The sequence below is a fragment of the Amphimedon queenslandica genome, unplaced genomic scaffold (assembly GCF_000090795.2).
Source record: "Amphimedon queenslandica unplaced genomic scaffold, v1.1 AMPQUscaffold_13257, whole genome shotgun sequence".
Taxonomy (NCBI): Eukaryota; Metazoa; Porifera; class Demospongiae; order Haplosclerida; family Niphatidae; genus Amphimedon; species Amphimedon queenslandica.
In genome coordinates, this window is record NW_003546507.1 from 113,883 (window position 1) to 138,062 (window position 24,180).

Here is a 24,180-nt window from a genome sequence, read left to right on the forward strand (position 1 = left end):
GTTACTGAAAACTGTCAACAACTTCTCTAGTGGGCAGATACACACTACTGGTATAATATTCCTGCTATCTGATTGTTATCAAAACTTCAACTTCCTGTGTTTAACTTACCAAAGAGTTTAGTAGTATATGATTCACTGATTCACCTTTCCATTTCTTGTGTACTAGAACAAACCTTATACTGCCCTTCTCCTATCCTGTTGTTACTTGAAATGATAGCAATTATTTACTAGCTCCTGGCACCTCTGCCAAAACAATATGCCAATCATTTCAACTCATAATAATTATTTAAAATTGTACTAAGCTGGTATCATTATTAAAGGGTAATATTGTAAAGAGTTTTCAGTTTCTTAGGTATCCTTTCTGCTGCTGCACGGTCTCCTGTTCCCTCCACAGCATCAATCAAAGTCTGCCATGTTCTACTAGTTACATTATCTTCTCCCTCTAGCCATGCTTCTATAGTCACCCTCAAGTGTTTGTATGCATCACCACCTCCTTCTCCAATGACATTGAGTCTTGGCATCAATAGACCGAGCTTCAGGCCCAAGTCCACCCATTTTGTTGCACCAAACAAAGCTTTATTTAAAACTGTTGTTACCGTTTCAACATCCTCTATACCTAATATGGTAATGCATAAATATACATACATACAGTATATGTTCTATTGTACCTAGTTCATCAGTAGTACCTAAATTTCGCTTTGAAATTTCCTCGGGGCATGATACAGGAGAAGCAGCAGTTGTGCCTATAAAAATATAGTTCAATACACTCAAGCGAAGAATAGCTACATGTACAACTACAATTACATGTTCAGTATATGTTTTTGGTTATTAAAATATCAAAATATTATGCTGGAGGAAATTCAGTACAATAAAAAGTATTTGCTGAACGAAAAGAAGTAGTACAATATTCAATAGTACAATGTCCTTTTCCCATTATCAGTACTAATAGCTTGCATGCTGGTACTAGTAGTAGATCTACTGCTTCCATTAGATGACACTGTAGCAGAAGGTACTGTAACAATACAACATTATGTAAAAATTAAATGTGTACAGCAGAATCCTCTACAGCCAGTAGAGGCCAATAAAGTAATGCACAATTATATAATCAAGTCAAAGGGAGGGACAGACTTATCAGTGGTGGATAGGGTTTGCCTCTAGAATGGTACTGATAACCTTCAGTAGTATCATATTACAGTATCAGGTAACTACCCATCACTTCACCCACTCCTACTCATACCCACACCTGCTGTAGTAGATATAGTCTAATTGTGGTTGGTACTGGTTTGGTCATGCAAGTAATTCAATTTTAGTAATTTCTAGTCAATTCTATTAAGTTATAGGTTTCTGACAAAGTATTAATTTTATAAGGTCTGATCAATAACTTGAACTTACCCAATTCATTGGCTATATCAGTGATTGGTTTCTCTCCAACTTCTTTTAATACTTTACAGACATCGTTTAGAAAAGTCTCAGGATGTTTATCATTGTTTAGAGTCCTTTGTAACTCGCTTACTAACTTTGAGGCTTTTTTTGAAGGAATATCATGACTATTAATCATCTCATCTTTTAGGTCAAGGGAAATTAATCCTGGAGCATAAAGCTTGCCTACTACTCCAGTCAAGCAAGAGGATATGGCATTTTCCAGTCTATTGGAAACACTTCTAAACCGACTGGAAACAGCTGCTTAGTTTTAAAAAAAGGTTCATATCCCAATAAATGCTGTACTTACTAGTACCAGAGGAGACAGGGACAGTGGGCTGGGCCTTGATTGGGTCACTTCTTGATGCTTTTGGAGTTTCTAATGAAATGATAGATTTTATAATTGTAGTCTGATTGATTTCTTAATTGGCGCAGGTAGATCTAATTGTATTACAAGTATTACCTTCAATTTTACTTCTCATGGTTGCTCCATGTTTTTTTAGTACTTCACTTCCTACATCTTCATCTTCAAATATGTCACAAATCTGGAGAAGACATTTAGCAGGATCATCATGATTCCTAATCTTCTCCCGGAGGCGGTGAGCCACTTCACTGCCTCTTTTTTGATCTGATAAGTTTGATTTGGATTTTATAGAATCAAGTTGTTGCTCTGTTATTAGGTCATCTGCTAAAAGGAAGTCAGTAACATTTGTGAAAGTTGGCTCTTTTCCAAGTGCAGCTGTAAGTTGGGGGAGGATCATTTTCCGAAACACATCATAAGGTGTTTTACCTAAAAGATCATAAAGTCACTTAACAATAAGTATATATGTACCAGTACCTCCTTCAGCCATGATGATAATAAGAGAGTGATGGATGGATGATGGGAAGAATTGACTGCCCTTTTAAATTAAATCATATTCATACCTACCCACTATCTACTTCCTGCCCACGATAGTACTTAAATAAATTCATGTACACTGTCTCTTGGTGGGGATATTAAAAACTAGCATAAAGCATGAAATATATAGTTTATGTTTTTCACCCATCGAATAATGCTACATAGACCAGGACAATTATCAACAAAAAATGATCATAGAAAAAAATTCTTTTTTTAATTTCACCAAAAATAGAAGAGACTATTTTGATATAATTTTGATGCATATAAATGTCCTTATGTTACCCATAAACTTTGAGTGGATTTTGATTAAAATTAGATTTTTTATGAATTTTTTATAAATACTTTGTATAATCAAACCACATGCTTTCACATTGATAAAAATCATAACAATAACTATAATTAAAACATTACATCTATTAATGCCAAAAATTGTTTGTGTGTATAGTAATGTGTGCCATATAAATCCTTGAGGAGTGAAACTATCTCATTCTTTAATTTGCTATGATAAAATGTAAAAAATGATCATTATTAGTAAACTCATTCTTTACTATTGATATCTCTATCAATCCCATCAGCTACAGCATTCTCTCCTATCTCCCTCAATGCTTCTATTAATGTATCATAAGTTGGACCACCTTTACTTTTTACATCATCAGCTTGTTGCAGCCATTTTTTTAAACACTCTTTTAAGCAGGTACAAACATCTCCTTTGTTATTAGCCTCAATAACATCAAGTGTAGCAGGGAGCAGTCCCAGATGAAGGCCAAGATCATTATAACTGACACCAGAATACCCATGCTTCTTTAGTAAATCAAGTATATGAACAAGACAGTTGATATCTAACAGAGTAATAGTGATAATGATAATTGCTAATATTTTGAAGCATGTAGACTATATAATATAACTTACCTAACTGCCCTTTGTGTCTCTTAGTAGGTGGACCTTCTAATGATGGTTCAGCTCCTAGAATAAAGTATGTTGTAATATGAAAAGAATAATAATTGTTATTAGTAATAAAATTGGTGAAGTGACATATAGAATCACTGATGATAAATCAAACTACCTTTCATACTATGTGTTCTTTTTCTTATCATGCCAGTCTCAGCAGCTCCTTTAAATGTAACAATCATTATGTCATCATTCTCATTATTATGCTATCTCTAACCTGGACTGGATGATTGATGATCACTAAACCAACATCTGTAGCTATCGTCATCACCTTGTAGTACATCACATTGGTCTTCACAAAGAGTGCACAAGGTAGAACATTTATCTTCCTGAACGATGCAAGTATTTCTGGGGGGACATTTGAAAGCAAAAACAAACTTATTATCTTCTTTAAGTTTGAGATCTTTACTGCTATCTTCAACAGCTTTTGAGACTAGTTCACGAATTTGTGGACAAATGCCCCTACAATGACCACGAACACGTATTTCAAGATGTGTATAGCGATTGATGATATCAATGTGGTATTCTTCAAAAACACGAAGTGACATTGCATTGTTACATCTGTAATATTCTTCATTGACTGGACTGAAGCGTATGTCGTCTTTTTTCTCTAAAAGGTGTACAATGGTTAAGGGAAATAATCCTTGAGGAATGGCTAGAGTTGTTTCATCTCTTTTTTTGATTTTCCATGTTATGAGAAGTGGTTGTATTTCTGTTGGAGGGGCTTTAAGCTCACCATGAGATGGTAATGCACATGGAAAAAAATAGTCTCCTTCTTCTCTATTTTCCACTTTAGCAATGATGTGGAGATGCAATAGAAGAGTAATCATGTGAGACGATGTAAAATCAGCATGTTCAAATATTTTTTTACCAAAAAGTTGTAAAAGATCTTCATTAAAGAGGCCCAATATTCTCAAGTCATATGTTTCTGTATGGTCGGTGTATGTGCTAGCTATTAGAAGTGAAAGGACATCAAGAATCGGTTCAGGATCAACAAATATTATATTTGATAAGATGCCAGGATAATAAAGAATGATAGTGACATTGTGTAAATATTGCAGAGCTTTTTCAATATCTGATTCTTCATTAAGTCGGAGAGACTTACCAATTTCCTTAACTTCTTCTTTTGTAAGGAAGCTTCGTCCCTTTTGCTTAGCTTCTCTTTGTAGAGAAATCTCAAAAACAAACAGGCGAATTGGTATACAAATTCTCATGGCAACTCTAAAACTTGAAATTTTTGTACAAAGAGCTACACTAGCTTCTTCTCTTTCTGGTCCTTTGAGCATTGTGTTAACTGGATATATAATATTGTCGTGATCCTGACGATTCCTAATGACTTTTATATTAGCTTTATATTCTTCAAGCAGCACTTTATTCATTTTTTCCAGCTCATCTAGTGTGCCATTCTTTTCCAACTTATCTTTACGTGTGCCAAGTACGAAATAGCGAGGGTGGATTTTTTTTTTTTGTCAGACTCAGAGAGATAAGGAATTTCGATGGGATTAAACATAGCTCCGGAGCTAACTGTTGATTGGATTATATCACGATTAGAATAACTCTGATTTATATTAATAGGATACTCTAATTGACTGATACGATATTGAAACTCACACTTCTCATCAAGACCTTTGGTAAGATCAATGGTGATGATATTCAGTGCAGCTGCTCTTGTAAAAAGAGGTAGTAACTCTCGATATGCTGGTTGACCACCAGAATCAATAAAATAAACCCAATTTGTGCTTAATTTTTTTAACTTTCCTGCTTCAAGAGCAATTACTATATCGTTAATTACTTCCATATCGGTTGGTTTCTTCTCAAGTGGTTCCTCCTCAATTGGTTTCTTTTCAGGCAGTTCTGCTTCCAGTGAAGAATGCTCTGAACGAACAGATACAGGACTTGCAGGCATTGGTGCTTCTTTTTTATGCTCTGTTTCATTTGGTGCTTCATTTAAACAAGATGCTAGCTGGTTAAGTAAATCTTCTTGTTTAACCTTCTCCCACTTCTTATTTTTACCATCAATGGATATTCGTGTTGCTTTAACAGCAGGACAAGCTATTGGTGTACTATCAGTGAGTTCATCAGGAGGTGCAGGTGGTGGCTCATTAAGTAGGAGGTGCTGTGTGCATGTTTTACCAGCTCCAGGTGCACCATGCATATTGATACGAGTGATTTCTAGCTCAACTTCACCTTCTTTCAGCCATTTTTCTATTTTTCCTAAATAAAGTAACACCATATATGAGACAGTAATCAGTAGCAAAGTAATGTGCATAGTGTTCACACTAGGGTAGTCCCAAATTAATGGGTATCAGTCAATTAGCATTTCATCTGAGGTGGATTGATGTGAAGTGATGTGGTTCGACGACCAATGTAAACCAATGGCAACAGGAACACAAAAATCAACTACTAGTGTGAACAAGATCAATAAGCATTATATACCGTAGGACACCTTTTCTTGAGGGCTATAAATTTCATGGATTTTAATTTTGCGGATTTAATTTTCAAAAAACTAAAATTTAATTTTTTAGTGAATGTCAATATGTCAGGTTGCAGTCAATGATATTTTTGCAAATTAATTTTATGGGACGAAATAATTAGATCTAGATCTAATAATCTATCCAAATAATTTATTGCTAAGAAAGATGATACTAAATAGCTTTTACTAATTGGTTACCTTGTGATAGGGTAGTTCCATCAGTATCCTCATCACCTCCACTTACTTGAGCTTCTCCATCTAAGAGGACAACATATAAGGATCACTTTAGTATAAATTATAAAAATACAGATTGTCTGTTGACATTATAATAATATTATTAATATGTGGTTTTATGAGTAGCAGCTGTGCTTGTTTGGAGAGACAGAGATAAGCTTTCACTCAACCCACTACATGTCAGTGGGTCCATATTTTCCTAAGCAAAGTAAGAGCCTTAGCTCAGATAACCAACCCATTAAAAATTACATTTATGAGGTTATATTGGTTGTCAGATTTTGTAATCTTACCTTTGTTTCCAGCACCAGTTTTTGTAGTAGGAGAGTCAGTTTTTGGCTCTAGATTAAAGTACAGTTAAATTTGCTGGTTAGCTTTTCACTTACTCGTACTTTTAGCTGGTTTCTTTCCTTCTGATGAATTTCCTCCAAACATATCACCTAAAATAGACATGTACATGTATAACTATCAATATCTACTTTGTGACTATACTGCTTTAATATTGAGTATTGTCAATAATCCAATAAATAGTAAATAAAGATGCTGCTAGTCATGAATTTTTATTCATTTATTTTTTTTAATTACAATGGTGCAAGGCTATCATAAGTTCATATAATTTAGGTTCATTATTCTCATTGTTGTCATGGTGAGGATAATGATGCATGATTAAAGTATTGAGATATACACTCACTTATACGTTCAGCTATTGCATCCCTTCCAATCGCTTCAAGTGCCGCACATAATGAATTAAATGATGGTCTTCCATGAAAATTATCAACTTTATCAGCTCTCTCCAGCCATTTTGTAAGGCATCTGGCGAAACGCATATGAACACTTTCTTGATCTTCTTTAATATTATTCAGTGTGTGTTGATGTAGCCCAAGTTCCCTTCCTAAGGCCTCCCAATCTCCTTTTTTAAACTCTGCATTTCGTAACTTTTGCATCACATCTCTTAAATCAGAAACCCTCAGTTCTAAAAGTGAAGTATGTATTGCAAGTTGTTCATATTTCTAATAATTTATGCCATCAGTGGTGCTCTTCATGCAATGACTACCTCTATATGTTATGTGTGTTATGTTTAAACACGTATGACCTCCCTGTATTTACAGATTTGACATTAAATGGAATTGGCTCGTCATTAATTTTACTGACATGAACTTGTTGCTGCCCCTGATGACAACAGCAATACAAAATGATACAGCTAAAGAGCTGCATGAATAATGCACAGTACAGCTACATAGTCAAGCACTCACCTTTTTCCATGTTAGTCAGTTGTAAAAAGAACAGGCAAAGGTTTAGAATGAAGCTCTGTTACTGAAAACTGTCAACAACTTCTCTAGTGGGCAGATACACACTACTGGTATAATATTCCTGCTATCTGATTGTTATCAAAACTTCAACTTCCTGTGTTTAACTTACCAAAGAGTTTAGTAGTATATGATTCACTGATTCACCTTTCCATTCTTTGTGTAGTGAAACAAACCTTATGCTGCCCTTCCCCTATCCTGTTGTTACTTGAAATGATAACAATTATTTACTAGCTCCTGGCACCTCTGCCAAAAGAATATGCCAATCATTTCAACTCATAATAATTCTTTAAAATTGTACTAAGCTGGTATCATTATTAAAGGGTAATATTGTAAAGAGTTTTCAGTTTCTTAGGTATCCTTTCTGCTGCTGCACGGTCTCCTGTTCCCTCCACAGCGTCTATCAAAGTCTGCCATGTTCTACTAGTTACATTATCTTCACCCTTCAGCCATGCTTCTATAGTCTTCCTCAAGTGTCTGTATGCATCACCACCTCCTTCTCCAATCACATTGAGTCTTGGTGAAAATAGACCTAACTTTAGCCCCAAGTCATTCCAGTTTACTGGACCAAACTGAGCTTCATTTAAAACTGTTATTGCTTTTTCAGCATCCTTTATGCCTAATATGGTAATCATAAATAGATTATTATTGTGATACATTACTTACCTAGTGACCTTTTCCCATTATCTGTATTACTAGTACTAACAGTTTGCATGCTGGCACTACTAGTAGATCTACTGCTTCCATTAGATGACACTGTAGCAGTTGGTACTGTAACAATACAACATTATGTAAAAATTAAATGTGTACAGCAGAATCCTCTACAGCCAGGAGAGGTCAATAAACAACTATAATTATAATCAAGTCAAAGGGAGGGACAGACTTATCAGTGGTGGCGGATAGGGTTTGCCTCTAGAATGGTACTGATAACCTTCAGTAGTATCATATTACAGTATCAGGTAACTACCCATCACTTCACCCACTCCTACTCATACCCACACCTGCTGTAGTAGCTATAGTTTAATTGTGGTTGGTACTGGTCAGGTCATGCAAGCAATTCAATTTTAGTAATTTCTAGTCAAATTTTATTAAGTTATAGGTTTCTGACAAAGTATTAATTTTAAAAGGTCTGATCAATAACTTGAACTTACCCAATTCATTGGCTAAAACACTTAGCACTATATCTAAATCACCTATGCCTAAAATGATAACTGTATAAATTTATGTACACACATTATATGTTCTATTGTACCTAGCTCATTAGGATTAGTCCTAGGCAGAGCTGCTGCTGAAGGATGAGGTGGAGCTGAAGGAGTAACAGCTGGTACTTGAACTGGTGTAGCAGCTGTTCCATCTATTAAAATAAAGTATTTAGAAAGGATACTAATGGAATGTGTTTTACTTGATATGCTTGCTCTCATGCTTTCTCCATGTTTCTTCAATGTAGCATTGTCTACATCTTCAGATTCAAATATCTCACATATTATGGTAAGTAGACAGGCATTAGGGTCATCACTCTCCCTTATCTTGTCTCTTAGGGTAAAAGCCACTTCCCTACCTCTTTCAACACCTTGTTTGGTCATTATAGCCTCTAGCTCTTGATCAGTTATCAGGTCCTCACTCCTCAGCATTGAGAGAAGCAGTGACTACACTGAGAAAAGGGTGGATCCTTCCCAAGTATGTTTATAAGCTTTGGTAGTGTCTTTTTTAAGACATCCTTAGCACTTTTACCTACAGTACAGTGCTAAAAGATTGGTACACTTTATAAAGAGAACTGACCTCCTTCAGCCATTATTGTTATTCACTTAAGAATGCTAGTATCAGCAAATGGGCAGGTTTAGGCTATCTATTATACGGTTTACCCACTTCCTTTTTTCTTTTTAGGAGTTACTGTGAGTTTAATAAACATTTATAGTATTATACTCTACTGCATATATTGCTGTTATTAGTATAAGGTAGTGTTACAAGGTGCTTCATTATGTTAGATTATATAAAATTGGACTAAAGTCCCTGTACTGTTGTAGTACATGGTATTGGGCCAAATTTTGCCAAAATTGAAAAGTGAAGAATTCTCCATTTTTATTACATTTTCTGATGCATATACATATACTTATGTTGCATAGAAAGTTTGAGCTGATTCTGATCAAATTCGGATTTTTTATGAATTTTTTAATTTGCTCCAAAATTTGGTCAAAGTCCCTGTACATGGTCTTGGGCCAAATTTTGCCAAAATCGAAAAATTTAAAATTCACAATTTTTATTACATTTCCTGATTTATATACATGTTTTTATGCTGTGTAGAAAATTTGAGTTGGTTCCAATTAAATTTGGATTTTTTACAAATTTTTTAATTTGCTCCAAAATTGAGCCAAAGTCCCTGTACTATAGTACATTACATGAGGGAACTAAGCCCTTAACAAACATCTTTAACAAAATAAACACAACACAGAAATTACTAGGTTTAGAAGTAAGATAATAATAATAGAATAAGTGATAGGAAAAAAATTAATAAGGCACAATGAATAAGTTAATTGAGGGTGAGATGAGCCTCCGAGACAGCTCTACAGAAGTCATTGGAGTCAAATGATTTCACTCTTGATCGTGAACCCCGTAGATGGTCTTGGGCCAAATTTTGCCAAAATTAAAAAGTATAGAAGTGTTACATTTCCTGATACATATGCATGTTCTGATGTTGCGTAGAAACTTTGAGCTGATTCTAATCAAATTTAGATTTTTTACGAATTTTCAAAGTTTTTCCAAAATTGGGTCAAAGTCCCTGTACTGTAGTACATAGTTTCGGTCCAAATTTCGCCAAATTTAAAAATTAGAGAAGTCATAATTTTTATTACATTTCCTGATACATATACATGTACTTATGTTGTGTAAAAATTTTGAGCTGATTCCGATCAAATTTGGATTTTTTATGAATTTTTAAAGTTGCTCCAAAATTAAGCCAAAGTCCCTGTACAGGGTCTCTGGCCAAATTTTGCCAAAATGAAAAAAATTAAAACTCACAATTTTTATTACATTATCTGATTCATATACATGTTCTTATGCTGCGTAGAAAGTTTGAGCTGGTTCTGATCAAATTTAGATTTTTTACGAATTTTTAAAATCAGACAAATTACCATGACTCATGCTCAGTCTTGTATTATTGATATGAGCTTACTAAAGCTCATCCTTTTAGAAATGAAACTGGAACTGGTATTGAGTTTATATCAACAAACACACAGTAATGCATTACTAAGTATTCCTTTCAACAAACCGTTGTCATTATCAAACATTATGATTACATATAGACCAATTATAATTTACTTTCAGCTACTAGTTTTGTTCAAACAAACATTTGTTTATTTATCTGGATTATCAATATTATAATTACTAGAACTAGTCTAAGTTCAGTCAGTTACTTATTGTAGTTGTTTCCAGTCATTTAGTGCAGCATGTACATAATGAGCAGCAGCACGGGCTGCAAATGGCTTCCATTTTTTAGTGGCTTCTTTGTCACCATCACCCCAGTCACCGATACCCTTGATGACGATAGCTTCAACACGGTCAGGGACATAATCTATAGCAGCCATTATTCCAGCTCCTTCCATTTCTCCTGCTATAGCATCTCTTCTAAATTCTAACAATTCTTGTTTAACGTCAGGATGATCGATCAGACTGCCTGTAGATATAAGGACACCAATGGAAACTTTAATGTTGTGTGGCATTTTAAAACCATGAGGAGGTCGGAATTTGTCCACAGTAGTTCGATTTACTAGGTGGTGAGGGCCTCTCTGATACTCATCATCTTCATCTACTCCTTCACGTTTATTTGTGAAATCGCAGATCGTGCCCGAAATGATGACATCACCTAACTTCTGATTTTTTGTTCCCATTCCAAAACAGACGCCAACGGCAACAACGTATTTGATGCTCGGAATCTTTTCTAACATTTTTGATGCGATAATACCAGCGTGAATTGGACCCTGCCTGCTCTTATCTGGTGCTGTGACTACAACAATGACTTTAATTTTTCCATAATGTCCTATGTATACCCTCAGACCATCAATGTCTGTTTCAATGAGATCTTCTGGTGATTGCTTCAGATAATACACGACTGGATCTTCTTCACTTGTAGTGGCTGGCATAAGTAGGATTTCAATATCTTTAACAAGACGTTTATGAAAATTTCAGGTTTTGGGGACACGTCTCATGATTTCATCATTATACGGCCAGTCTGGTGGGTCTGAAAAAAAAACAATTGACTCTTGGATGCAAGACATGATGTATTGCATGTTATATTGTATTATGTGTGTGTGTGTGATTATTAGCTTTACAAATAGTTTAATTGTTACAGCATCACTGAATGTGTGCACATAAGGAACAGTCAATTGTAAAGCAGCTTAAAAGCTAAATATAGCATGATTGGAATTATTCTTGATTGAGCAGCATACATTATGGTATTGTGTTACCTTTTTGTGCAGTTCCACCATCAATTTCCTCAATAGCAGCACTTCCTTGAACTCCTCCATCTAAAATAGAAAGTATAGCTTAAAGAGGATCACTTTAATTGGTAGATTAGATGGTCTATTGACATTATACCGCAATCATTATGGATAAGAAAGCACAGTACATGTACGGTATGTGTGTAGCAGTATCACTTTGTGGTATTATATGAGTAGCAGCTGTGCTTCAGGTTATGACACTCAAACCCTGCATGGTTTCCGTATATTAGCTGTGGCTCCTGTATGGATTCCACAAGTGTGGTAAAGCTTGCCCTAAACTAAGCTCTATCTCTATATTCAGGCTATCAGTATAAATCTGCTTTTTAAAGCTGTATCTATATGTTTCAATAGCTAATACCTGTTTATTAATAAAATTACGGGTTATTATACCATTGCGTTTGTATCCAGCATCACTTTTCTTAGTACTAGTGGGTTCAAGTTCCTTCCCTAGATTAGAGAATAGTTAAATTTACTAATTACAGCTCCATTTATTCATACTTTTAGCTGGTTTCTTTCCTTCTGATGCATCTCCTAAAAGTAGACTATACTGTAAATTTATATTGATGTTAAATAATTCATCTATGCATAGCAGCACCTGCTAAACAGTTAAGCTGCTTTAATATTGAGTATTATTGTCAATAATCCCTTTTTCACATTGTTGCTCTTTTTTATTTACTTTGATGATGCAGCTGAAATAATGAGCATTCATCTTGTTCAGTACTTATGGATAGTTATTGATAATTACATACTACATGTGCTGGAGAACAGGTGGAATTCTTATTCCCTATACTCAAGTCTAAAGGTAAGTATGAAAACAATTCTGACACTTAAAAGCCAGCCTCCATGAGTTATTATGTATCCTTTGTGTTCTTGCTGCCATTGGCACCATAGGTTTACATCCACCTCTAAGTGAGAGTGGTGCGAAACTACTCTAGTATGAACATGATTATACACTACTCATTGATTTTAAAATTACAATATGACAACCGATTCATATACAATGTTGGTATAATGAGATATAATGATTTAGTCTCTTACTTATACATTCAGCTTGAGGTTTAAAATTCATTTTTTCAAGAGCACCAGCCAATGTATCCAAAGATGGTTTACCAACTTTATCAACACCATCAGCTCTTTTCAGCCACTCTTCAAGGCATTCAGTAAAACAACTATCAATGTCACCTCTTTTATTTGAATCAATTATAGCTAGTGTATTTGGATAGAGGCCAAGTTTCCTTCCTAAATCCTTCCATTTAGTTTTGTCAAAACGTGCCTCCTTTAAAGAGTCTATCACATCGATCAACTCATCAATGGTCAGTACTAAAGTGTGAAGAAATAATAAGTTTAGTACAAAGTTATACAACATGCAAAGCAAGTGGCGGATCTACATAATTTAATTTGTTGCTGTCATGAGTACAGCAGTATTAATAATACAAAAAGCATCACATAATTAGAATTATACAACCATCAACTATCTACATATAGTCAAGCACTTACTTTTTGACATGTTAGTCAGTTATAAGAAGAACAGTCAAAGGTTGGAATGAAGCTCTGTTACTGAACACTCTCAACAACTTCTAATGTGGGCAGATACTCACTACTGGTATAATTATTCCTGCTATCTGATTGCTATCAAAACTTCAATTTCCTGTTTAACTTACCAAAGAGTTCAGTAGTATATGATTACTCATTCACCTTTCCATACCTTGAGTAGTGGAACAAACCTTACTGCCCTTCCCCTATCCTGTTGTTACTTGAAATGATTATGATAGCAATTATTTACCAGCTCCTGGCACCTCTGCCAAAACAATATGCCAATCATTTCAACTCATAATAATTACTTAAAATTGTACTACCGTATAGCGGGTTTGTTTTGTGAAGGTAAACTTTCGTTTTCCATCCTCAAAATGACTTTCGTGAGGTTAAACATTCGTTCTGAAGACGTTAATAAGCTACCACGCCCATTAAAAAGAATTTCGTTTGGTTAATTATTCGTTCTCCCATCTTGAAGAATGAAAAGAACGAAAGTTTAGCCTCACAAAACAAACCCGCTATACGGTATGTTATTATCATTATTAAAGGGTAATATTGTAAAGGGTTTTTAGTTTATCGGGTATTCTTTGAGCAGCTGCACGATCTCCTGTTCCCTCCACAGCGTCTATCAAAGTCTGCCATGTTCTACTAGTTACATTATCTTCTCCCTCTAGCCATACTTCTATAGTCACCCTCAAGTGCTTATACGCATCTCCTCCTTCATCTTTAATGACATTGAGTCTTGGCATCAATAGACCGAGCTTCAGGCCCAAGTCCACCCATTTTGTTGCACCAAACAAAGCTTTATTTAAAACTTTTGTTACCATTTCAACATCCTCTATATCTGTGGTGGTAATGCATTAATAGATCATTGTGATACATTACTTACCTAGTGTCCTTTTCCCATTATCAGTATTACTAGTACTAACAGTTTGCCTGCTGGCACTGCTAGTAGTAGTAGATCTACTGCTTCCATTAGATGACACTGTAGCAGTTGGTACTGTAACAGAAACAACATGACATTATGTAAAAATAATGATTACAGGTGTACAGCAGAATCCCCTACAGCCAGCAGAGGTCAATAAAGTAATAAACAATCATATAATCAAGTCAAAGGGAGGGACAGACTCAGTTATCAGTGGTGGATAGGGCTTGCCTCTAGAATGGTACTGATAACCTTCAGTAGTATCATATTACAGTATCAGGTAACTACCCATCACTTCACCCACTCCTACTCATACCCACACCTGCTGTAGTAGCTATAGTTTAATTGTGGTTGGTACTGGTCAGGTCATGCAAGTAATTCAATTTTAGTAATTTCTAGTCAAATTTTATTAAGTTATAGGTTTCTGACAAAGTATTAATTTTATAAGGTCTGATCAATAACTTGAACTTACCCAATTCATTGGCTATATCAGTGATTGGTTTCTCTCCCACTTCTTTTAATACTTTACAGACATCGTTTAGAAAAGTCTCAGGATGTTTATCATTGTTTAGAGTCCTTTGTAACTCGCTTACTAACTTTGAGGCTTTCTTTGAAGGAATATCATTACCATTGATCATCTCATCTTTTAAGCCAAGGGAAATTAATCCTGGAGCATAAAGCTTGCTTACTACTCCAGTTAAGCAAGAGGATATGGCATTTTCCAGTCTATCGGAAACACTTCTAAACCGACCAGAAGCAGCTGCTTGGTTTAAGAAAAGATTCATATCACTAAACGCTGTACTTACTAGTACCAAGAGATTCGGGGACAGGTTGTTCTTTGTTCTTTGCTTCTGGAGTTTCTAATAAAATGATAAATGTTGTTGTAGTTCAGGCCGGCTGAATTCCTCGGCCCAGGTAGTTGTATTACAAGTATTACCTTTAATTTTACTTCTCATCGTCCCCCCATGTTTCTTTAGTACTTCACATCCTACATCTTCATCTTCAAATATGTCACAAATCTGGAGAAGACACTTAGCAGGAGCATCATGATTTTTAATCTTGTCACGGAGGCAGTGAGCCACTTCACTCCCTCTCTGTTTATCTGATAAGTTTGGTTTGGATTTTATAGACTCCAGTTGTTGCTCTGTTATAAGACCATCTGCTAAAAGGAAGTCAGTAACATTTGTGAAAGTTGGCTCTTTTCCAAGTGCAGCTGTAAGTCTGGGAAGCATTGTCAGAAACACATCATAAGGTTTTCTACCTAAAAGATTTCATAATTGACAAGATCACTTTACAATATGTATAGTATATATCAGTACCTCCTTCAGCCATGATGATTATAACTTATAAGAGTGATAGATGGATGATGGATGGAAGATGGGAAGAATTGACTGCCCTCCGGTTCAAAATTAAATCATATTCATTGATCTATCTACCCACAACTTCCTGCCCATGACAGCACACAATAATTGAGATAAACACTTGCTGTATGAGCATTTTAAAAATTAGCATAAAACATGAATTATATAACCCATGTTTTTTCAGCCTTCAAAAATGACTAGTGACCAAACCAAATATCATCAAAAATGATTAGAAAAGAATTCTCTATTTAGATATATCAAGAGATTTTAAAACATTTTCGATGCTTACCGGTATACATGTCTTAATGATACCTAGAAACTTTGAGATTAAAATTAGATTTTTTAATGAATTTTTAAAGTTGCATCAAAATTGGAATCCTTAGCTAGACTATAGCTCTAGTCTTTACTATTTTTACTACTTTTTCAATGATAACTCGAAAATTTCTTGTTGGAATTGGCTCAAACTTTCTACACAACATACGGACATCAACTTGTATCAGAAAATGTGATAGGCGTATACTGTGATTCATCCTTTTTAGAATTGAAAACAAAGTCTATCACAACAAACACAACTATGCATCAAGCATGACTAAAATAATGCCAAAAACAACATGGCTGTTATCATTGTAATTATTTATTAATTAGCACCTGGAGCTTGTCACCATGATAGTTTACACAGAAATTTTATTCGTACCAAAATAAACAGAAAACTTTCACATTTAAACAATGCGACAGGATATAGTATTGTAGATACTGCAGTTATAATAACATAATAACATGAAGGAAGAATAACAGGTGAGAAGTGTATTTAAAGGAAGACTAGACAACAGCTATCACGTTCGGCGGTAGAGCAACTGAGAAGTGACAAGATGAAATACTTGGCTCTTCTTTTGCTTTTGACGGCACTGGCTTATGTTACAAGTGATGATCTTGAAGGAGATTTTGAAGAAGAGGAGCAACCAATGGAGGAACATTGGGGGACTGAGAATGAAGAAGTCTCTGATGAATATATTGGTAATAGTACAAGACTGTTATAATTGTATCATTTATTATAATGTTGTCTCTGTAGGTGATTCAGCAGTTTCTACTATAGCTGCTTTAGTTCCATTGTCAGGTCATAGTAGCGACATTGGTAGAATCGTCCTGTCAAGTTTCAGGAAATCTTACATTGATTTACGACGCTCTTGTAAAGGATCCTGTAGGGTACCTCGAGTTAAGATCCGTAATACTCGTTCAAACCCTAGACTAGCCGTGAAGATTTTTAGGCAGCTGTACAGACGTGGAATAAGAGTATTTATTGGTCTAGTTACCAGTCCTGAGGCTGAAGCTGTAGCAAGGTATGCTTCAAAGCGTGCAAGGAGAGCAGTATTATTCAGTCCTACTAGCACTGCTACTAGTCTCTGTAAGTACAAGCAACTGTACAGACTTTCCATGGATGATCGTGGCTATGCTGAAGTACTCTTTGACTTGGCATTTGATGCTAAGATGAAGAATGCAAAAGAGTTTCCGATACAGATGGTATTACGTAGTGATTCTCATGGAAGAGAACTCTTTAATGTTGTACGAAAGAGGTTTCAGGACGAGGATGGCTTCAAAGTTCTTAACCCCATCTACTATAATGGTAACGCACTAGCTAGGCCACATCTCAATCAGTTAGTGAATCGGCTCAATGGCTCACTAGCAGATCAGGAGCGATCAATGATTATATTTTCTGGATCTGGTGAGGTTGAGGGAATCATTCAAACAGCTGCTAAGAATCCTAATCTACTCCGTCACCTTTGGCTCTTGTCAGATTCTCTCACACTCTCAAAGATTGAAATACCGCGAAACGTTGACGTATTTGGACTTAGCTTTGCAGGGCACTATGACAGTGACGTTAACACAAAAAAAGAAGAGAATGGATTGCGTCGTTACCTCTGTCGCAAAAGACTGCCATTAACAAAGCATGCTTTGCTAGCTTATGACACAATGGTACTAGCTCACAACTACTTACGGAAGAGATGTCTCACTTTATTTCAAAATTATAAAACACTCACTGGAGATATAAAGTTTAGCAGCTGCAACGAGAGGCTTTCTGGATCGTACGCTTTTGCTATAGCACCAATGGCAAAGAAAATAGACAACCTTTTGATCAAAGTGATCATGAACAAGTGGATCATTCGCTCATATTACAACATCAAACAAAATGAACGGGTGATGCTAGAGTCACACTACAAGGAGTTGAGTGAGGAGGAGAAGACTGAAGCTGATCTTCAAAGCAGCAGAAAGAAAAGTGTGACAGCAACTGATCCACCAGTTATTGAAATAAAGAAGAAGGAGCTGCTAAAAGGACTGGTAGAGATTGGTGATACTCAGTGCACTCAGTCTGCTCAACTAGCCATTACTTCAATAGAAGAACTTGACAGCACCTGCTCTAAAACTAAACTCACTTACAAGGTAACAGAAATGCCTGAAGTTATAATAGTCTCGGATCAACTTGGCTTCATCATGGAGGCTACTTGTACTTCTGCTAATCGCACATACACACTCACCCGATTGTGTCCTTCTTCTAAATCTCCTGGCACTGAGCTAGTCTGCACTGAGAGGGTTTCCTCTAGAGCTATTGATGGGAAGGTCGAAGAGGAAAATGCATGCACTGGTACTAAAGTTGGTACTGTGGTGTGTTACACTGGAGCTACTGGGTGTTGGGTGAGTACCTTCTTTACGTTTGGTCTTTCTGCTCCAGCTTGTTCCGCTGCTACTGCTGGCTGCGGTGCACTGAGCGCTGGTAGCTATCTTGCTTGTAATAAACCAAAGAAAAAGAAGAAAGGAAAGTTTGTGTGTACTGAGTTGTTTCGTCAAGGCTACCTCTCTTCTGATATCATGCTAGCTGATATGAGCTTTGCTGAGCATTACAGCAAAGACTACCCTATCACACGTAAAGGGTATGATATTATAGGACCAGCCCTAGCAACCATCATGAGTTCTTCCAAAGGTATGACTGATGCCGTGAGATCTTTTGCTGTTCCTTGGGCGGAGCAGATGGCGTACGAGGAAGGATACCTTGAGACTGGGAATGAACGTGGGGTATTGGTGATGAATATTGGGTCAATCATTTGTGCTGCCGTGGGAGGATTGTATATATACTCTTACTACATACTGGGTAAGTATTGATAACTATAGCGTATCTCTTATTAATGGTCATTGTTTAGGAGGGATTTTGATGCTAGTTTCAGCTGCATTGGCAAGGAGGATTAATTTCAAGCCATTGGTTCCTCTGCCAAAGAAGAACAACTGATTGTGAACAATAACTTCAATGAGTAGTTATAGTTAGGCACTTTTTAGTATTGTTATTGTGCATTAGACAGTAGTTAGTGTTAGTTGAATAAAAAATATTACTGCAAGAGTTTGCCAGGATTATGGAGTTATAATAGTTCATACTATAAAGTATAACCACCATAGACCATTGCAATGGTTATAGTATGTAACAGCCTTTGCAAGTAGTAATTTCTCATTTTCTGATACATATTGATGTCCTTATGCTGTGTAGCAAGTTTGAGGTGATTCCGACTTCAATTTTTCAAGTTACGGCCATTTTAAGAAAATGCCAAAATTCTGAAAAATACCCAAGGCTATAGTCCATGGTTTTTTTCCAAAAAATGGCTCCAAAATCATTGCAAATTTTTATTACATTTTCTGATACATATTGACGTCCTTATGCTGTGTAGAAAGTTTGAGTCGATTCTGACTTCAATTTTTCAAGTTACGGCCATTTTAAGAAAACACCAAAATTTTGAAAAATACCCAAGGCTATAGTCCATGGTTTTTTTCAAAAAATGGCTCCAAAATCACCTCCAATTTTTATTACATTTTCTGATACATATTGATGTCCTTATGCTATGTAGCAAGTTTGAGTTGATTCCGACTTCAATTTTTAAAGTTATGGCCATTTTAAGAAAACACCAAAATTCTGAAAAGTACCCAAGGCTATAGCCCATGGTTTTTTCCAAAAAATGACTAAAAAATCACCCCCAATTTTTATTACATTTTCTGATACATATGGATGTCCTTATTGTGTGTAGAAAATTTGAGCTGATTCCGACTTCAATTTTTTGAGTTGTGGCCATTTTAAGAAAACGCCAAAATTTTGAAAAATACCCATGGTTCTTTCAAAAAAATGGCTCCGAAATCACCCCAAATTTTTATTACATTTTCTGATACATATTGGTATCCTTGTGCTGTGTATAATATTGTTTGTAGTCACTTTTAAGTCAGTTATCAACCAGTATATAATGATAACTGAGGGACAGGATTAACACAATGTTCACGATCATTGCTCATCTCTCTATATCATAGTAGACTAGTGAGGTGACATGAATTGCAATTAACTGAGTAGTACTGTACATTACTGTACATTTTATCATATCATAATACTGATAAACCACTAGTTTCAATGTTATCATTAGGTGTAGTCCACTGGCAGGCCCCCTTTTACTACAACCGCCCTTGTTAGGTTGCTCTTCTTCCTTTCTCTCTTTCTCCTCTTGACTTTGAACTACAAATGGCTGGACTTGCTAAGACCAATGATGCTGGAGATGAGACAGTTACCCAATGGCTGTGGGTCAATTCGGACCATAAAGATAAACTTCTAGAGGAATTGACTGATAATGACTTGATACAGACTTCATGCCCTGACAAGACACTTTCATATCTCAAGATTATCACTAGCAGAGAAAAAATAGGGAAAATAAAAGACAAAATTAGACATTTTAACATTTTGCAAAATGAAATGTTTGGGCCAGTTCAGGAATTAAAAACTGAAGCTAGACTTGAAGATTGTAATCCAATGGAAGTTGTTCCTGCAAATACTATTAATGAGACACGTAAGCACTTAACTGATCCTACTTTTTAATTTTAAATAATATTTACACAGCGACATTTTATATTACTTTGCAATGCTCTTATGGATGTGTCACTGATGAGCTAGCAGAAAGAATAGCAACTGAACTTATTGAAGAGCTGCAAAAGAACACAGTAAGGGATTAGATTAATATAATAGATTATATTTGCAGATCTATCAACGAAAAGACCTTGTATTTAAAATAACAGTCAATCAAGATCCTCATGAACTTGTGTTCACAGCGAATGGCCGTTGGTGGACAATGCCCATCATCACTGTTTCTGCACATGTTGAAAACTTTGGTGAACCTCCACCAGAGTCACCAGAGGATGATGTGTTTGAGATAATGAAAAAATGGTGCCAAGACAAATAGTATGTTTACTACACAGTTGATCTATACGTGCTATTATTATTTTTGATAGTTTGGTCAAGTCTTCAAAAGACAAGGACAAAAGCAAGAAATGAATAAACTGTTCATTGCACAAAAATAAAAGAATGATAAGAACGATTAACAATAAGTAATTATACTTTACTAATAATAATTTATAGTGATATTAACAATTTCTAAAAAACCCAATAAATGACTCACACTTATTAGTCTCAAACAGTTCCATCAACTTCAACACGGCGTGCATTATAACTATTATTTTTTCTTAATTTCCTACTCACACATTTATATGACCAAACAATGAAGGCCACGATGCACAGAATGATCAAGTATACAGCAATAACAAGTGGAGGTCCAATTGGTGCTAAGTAAATAAAGTGATACTCATATTCTTCATAGCAACGGAAAGGTATTGATAATTTCACTTTCCCACGAAACCTACTTGCAGAAGTGCCAAATACGTACCATACTTCATCACCACCATCGTCCCTGGTGCATTCGTCTTCACTACCAGGGCATGAAGGGTCCAGAATACAAGAGCTAGAAAGATTGCCTTGAATTTTGTACTCTGAAATATATCCTGAAATATTGACTCTTAAATGTACATTCATTATGTGAGAAATGACAAAGAATGAGAATGCATCTCTTGTCATGTTTAAGGAGAAATGGTACGTACCAGATTCATTAAGACACGGAGTAAAGTTATACGCATTCTGAGGTATATCATGCGGGAGTTTATATGGTGTAGCATCAAAATAGTTTATGAAATCATCATGAGAGCCAAAAGTAGCCATTCTTACTGCACAATCAGTTCCGTTGTTGTTTATTAGCATAAAAGAAAAGTTCACGTTAGCTGGTCCATCAGCATTATAGAACGGATTATATCCTAGAAATAAAGGGCGCTCATCGGAAAATGGATGTGCACTCATAACATCCAATTGTTTGGAAGACACCGTGAAATCGTTTTCCTGTACTTTGTATATTTCTGTGCCGTTAGCATAAAAATTACCATCGTTAGGATCATTGAGTGCTTCAATCTGCAAATTTTGGATAACATCAGAGCTGTAATTGTCACCAATTTTGACAGTTCTCATAACTCCAACGGAATAATTGCTACTGGTGTAGTTGCCAGTACTTTGGTACACGGTGCGAGAAAGGTAGTGAAGAGTCACTACTAGTAAGATGGAGATTAAAGCAGCTATGGCAGCAATGCTGAGACACAATGATGGAAAAAATGTGCATAAGCAACCTAATTAAAAACACGTTCATCATTATACATGTACCATACAAGATGATTTATTAGCAGGAGTAATATTTGGCGAATTTGCCTGTGGAAAGAAATTGGCGAATTGTATATGCAATTTTGTGCCACCTGCCATTAAGCATGCTCAGATTGAAACAAAAATGGGAGATTTTATATTAGCGATTTCTTCATAGAACTGCCAATTGCCAATATTAATTCCCTGCTAATAAATCATCTTGTACAGTATTATTATTATCATTATTATTATACAGTATACAATCTCTTTTAACATTTCCTACTTACATTTCTCAAGGGATCCTGTTCCAGTGGATCCTGTTCCAGTGGATATAGCTCCTGGTTTGACACGTGTAGGTACTGGAATCTCATAACGCTGTTGATACTGAACTATTTCTTCCGGATATTCCAGATCACAATCCTCAAACCACTTTAAGACATTACTCAAGTTGCTTGGATCAAAAACAGGCTCAGGGTTGACTTCATCTGGTCGTGGCTGGTTGTTTACGAGCTCCAGAAGATGACAACGTGACTCTATATTGTCGATGCTGTGACTGTCATGCAAAACCTCAAGTCTGACATGATCTTGCAATTCTCTATAATTGTCTTCACTCATTGATGTCATTGCAATGGTGAGTGTGAGCCACATGTCCAGCTTTGGATACTGTTCATAAATTTCTTTCTCTTTATCAGGAGTCACGGCAGGGAGTTTACTTCGTTGTTTTCTGATATCTTTATTCTTCGGCTTATAATTCAATCTAGTGAGGATAAGATTCAACAGTAACGGAGCAACATCTTGAGGTAGCATAGAAAAGAGAGCGTTAAGTATGACCTTCCTCGTCTCGGCATCCTTTGCTTGAGATCTTATCTGGTCCTTACTGACACCCAGGGCAAACTCACAGACATACTCGATGCATCGCAGGTTATTATCACTAAGACTAGGATTTAGAAGGTCCAAGAGATGACGTAGTGGCTCTGAATCTGGTGTAATGGACTCGACTTCACTGTCATCCTTTCTAGCCATTGCATTGCTCTCACTGTCAGCTTTTTTTTAATGCACGTGATCATTTATTGTTTATATTGTATTTGTGGTTAATAATGCAATGACTAGCTAATAATTGTTTTTGTTTGTCATCAATAGACTTTCTCCTAACACAAGATGAGCTCCATTGTCTCAAGTTAGTTGCTGTCCACGGGTTAGGCCTGCAGGCAGCTGCTACTGCTACAAACTTCGCATCAATCTACACCTCACTGGAGAAGAACCATCCTAGCACTGCTCCAGCCATTGCCCTGTCTCTACTATGCAGACTGGGTCTGCCTGAGTGTCTTCTGTTCAAGTTAAGAGAGAAGTCCCAGTGCCTCCCTACAGATATACTGCTCTCATCCTTTCCAATGGCAGATCTCATACTAACACTGTACTACATCATAGCTGATATGAGAGAAAAGGAATTCAATCTATTCAGGAGAATAGCTGTCGTGTCCTTCTTTCCACAACAAGATCAGTCTTCTACACTCACTCCTGCTAATCTCATTGCCCTGATGCTTCAACATGGTGTCTTTAATTCACAATGATTTGAATTCATATTCGCATGGTGACGCCATTGTCATAAATACAGCCTACAAGCAGTAGAGATAATTTCTCATACATATTGATGTCCTTATACTGTGTCTATAATATTATATGTAGTCACTTTTTAGTCAGTTTAATCAGCCAGCATAATGATTACTGAGGGACAGGATTAACACAATGTTCATGATCATTGCGCATCTCTCTATAGCATAGTAGACTTTATAGTGAGAGAATCACAATTAACTGAAGTGTACTATGGTGACATCTGGTCTGGTGTTATCATAATAAACTAATTTCAATGTTATCATTAGGTTACTAACTGGTAGTATACTGACAATCCCCTTTAGGCTTAACAGCCCTTGCTAGGCTGCTCTTCTTCCTCTCTCTCTCTCTGTGTCTCCCTTGACTCTGAACTACAAATGGCTAGTAGACTTGCTAAGACCAATTCTTCTGGAGATGATACTGTCACTAAATGGATATGGGTTGACTCACGCAAG

General features: G+C 36.0%; 9 protein-coding genes across 12 annotated transcripts; 2 read left to right on the forward strand and 7 right to left on the reverse strand.

The window, feature by feature from the left end:
* Positions 1-205: 205 nt before the first annotated feature.
* On the reverse strand, positions 206-2,356 carry LOC109584006 (uncharacterized). 3 transcript variants are annotated; one of them, XM_019999561.1, is made up of 6 exons: positions 2,258-2,356; positions 1,883-2,209; positions 1,730-1,798; positions 1,393-1,680; positions 669-743; positions 206-616 (listed from the first exon to the last, which is right to left on the reverse strand). In XM_019999561.1, exons 1-6 carry the CDS (start codon positions 2,268-2,270, stop codon positions 315-317), a joined length of 1,074 nt encoding a protein of 357 aa, XP_019855120.1. In that variant the 5' UTR covers positions 2,271-2,356; the 3' UTR covers positions 206-314. The 3 variants fall into 3 exon arrangements, with proteins under 3 accessions (XP_019855120.1, XP_019855121.1, XP_019855119.1); XM_019999562.1 differs by having other exon boundaries at positions 687-743; positions 1,393-1,683; XM_019999560.1 differs by having other exon boundaries at positions 1,393-1,683.
* Positions 2,357-2,708: 352 nt separating this feature from the next.
* On the reverse strand, positions 2,709-5,985 carry LOC109584005 (uncharacterized). 2 transcript variants are annotated; one of them, XM_019999559.1, is made up of 6 exons: positions 5,937-5,985; positions 3,483-5,479; positions 3,381-3,428; positions 3,227-3,280; positions 2,866-3,156; positions 2,710-2,816 (listed from the first exon to the last, which is right to left on the reverse strand). In XM_019999559.1, exons 2-6 carry the CDS (start codon positions 4,642-4,644, stop codon positions 2,809-2,811), a joined length of 1,563 nt encoding a protein of 520 aa, XP_019855118.1. In that variant the 5' UTR covers positions 4,645-5,479; positions 5,937-5,985; the 3' UTR covers positions 2,710-2,808. The 2 variants fall into 2 exon arrangements, with proteins under 2 accessions (XP_019855117.1, XP_019855118.1); XM_019999558.1 differs by having other exon boundaries at positions 2,709-3,156.
* Positions 5,986-7,502: 1,517 nt separating this feature from the next.
* Positions 7,503-9,121, reverse strand: LOC109584007 (uncharacterized). Its single transcript, XM_019999563.1, has 6 exons — positions 9,056-9,121; positions 8,679-9,007; positions 8,529-8,630; positions 8,428-8,475; positions 7,943-8,047; positions 7,503-7,895 (listed from the first exon to the last, which is right to left on the reverse strand). Exons 2-6 carry the CDS (start codon positions 8,905-8,907, stop codon positions 7,594-7,596), a joined length of 786 nt encoding a protein of 261 aa, XP_019855122.1. The 5' UTR covers positions 8,908-9,007; positions 9,056-9,121; the 3' UTR covers positions 7,503-7,593.
* A 1,663-nt stretch (positions 9,122-10,784) lies between these two features.
* On the reverse strand, positions 10,785-13,276 carry LOC109583998 (uncharacterized). Its single transcript, XM_019999552.1, has 6 exons — positions 13,267-13,276; positions 12,808-13,089; positions 12,268-12,300; positions 12,160-12,216; positions 11,737-11,796; positions 10,785-11,510 (listed from the first exon to the last, which is right to left on the reverse strand). The coding sequence occupies exons 1-6, from the start codon at positions 13,274-13,276 to the stop codon at positions 11,455-11,457; spliced, it is 498 nt and encodes a 165-aa protein (XP_019855111.1). The 3' UTR covers positions 10,785-11,454.
* Positions 13,277-13,739: 463 nt separating this feature from the next.
* LOC109583999 (uncharacterized) lies at positions 13,740-15,012 on the reverse strand. The gene is made up of 3 exons (XM_019999553.1): positions 14,700-15,012; positions 14,192-14,302; positions 13,740-14,146 (listed from the first exon to the last, which is right to left on the reverse strand). The coding sequence occupies exons 1-3, from the start codon at positions 15,010-15,012 to the stop codon at positions 13,845-13,847; spliced, it is 726 nt and encodes a 241-aa protein (XP_019855112.1). The 3' UTR covers positions 13,740-13,844.
* A 75-nt stretch (positions 15,013-15,087) lies between these two features.
* On the reverse strand, positions 15,088-15,790 carry LOC109584000 (uncharacterized). The gene is made up of 2 exons (XM_019999554.1): positions 15,547-15,790; positions 15,088-15,488 (listed from the first exon to the last, which is right to left on the reverse strand). Exons 1-2 carry the CDS (start codon positions 15,557-15,559, stop codon positions 15,088-15,090), a joined length of 414 nt encoding a protein of 137 aa, XP_019855113.1. The 5' UTR covers positions 15,560-15,790.
* A 629-nt stretch (positions 15,791-16,419) lies between these two features.
* On the forward strand, positions 16,420-18,988 carry LOC100636543 (uncharacterized). Its single transcript, XM_003388376.3, has 3 exons — positions 16,420-16,602; positions 16,658-18,730; positions 18,780-18,988. Exons 1-3 carry the CDS (start codon positions 16,458-16,460, stop codon positions 18,863-18,865), a joined length of 2,304 nt encoding a protein of 767 aa, XP_003388424.1. The 5' UTR covers positions 16,420-16,457; the 3' UTR covers positions 18,866-18,988.
* Positions 18,989-20,008: 1,020 nt separating this feature from the next.
* Positions 20,009-21,059, forward strand: LOC109584010 (uncharacterized). The gene is made up of 4 exons (XM_019999570.1): positions 20,009-20,450; positions 20,501-20,601; positions 20,640-20,839; positions 20,890-21,059. Exons 1-4 carry the CDS (start codon positions 20,129-20,131, stop codon positions 20,930-20,932), a joined length of 666 nt encoding a protein of 221 aa, XP_019855129.1. The 5' UTR covers positions 20,009-20,128; the 3' UTR covers positions 20,933-21,059.
* LOC109584009 (uncharacterized) lies at positions 20,890-23,150 on the reverse strand. The gene is made up of 2 exons (XM_019999569.1): positions 22,402-23,150; positions 20,890-22,104 (listed from the first exon to the last, which is right to left on the reverse strand). The coding sequence occupies exons 1-2, from the start codon at positions 23,135-23,137 to the stop codon at positions 21,068-21,070; spliced, it is 1,773 nt and encodes a 590-aa protein (XP_019855128.1). The 5' UTR covers positions 23,138-23,150; the 3' UTR covers positions 20,890-21,067.
* Positions 23,151-24,180: the final 1,030 nt, after the last annotated feature.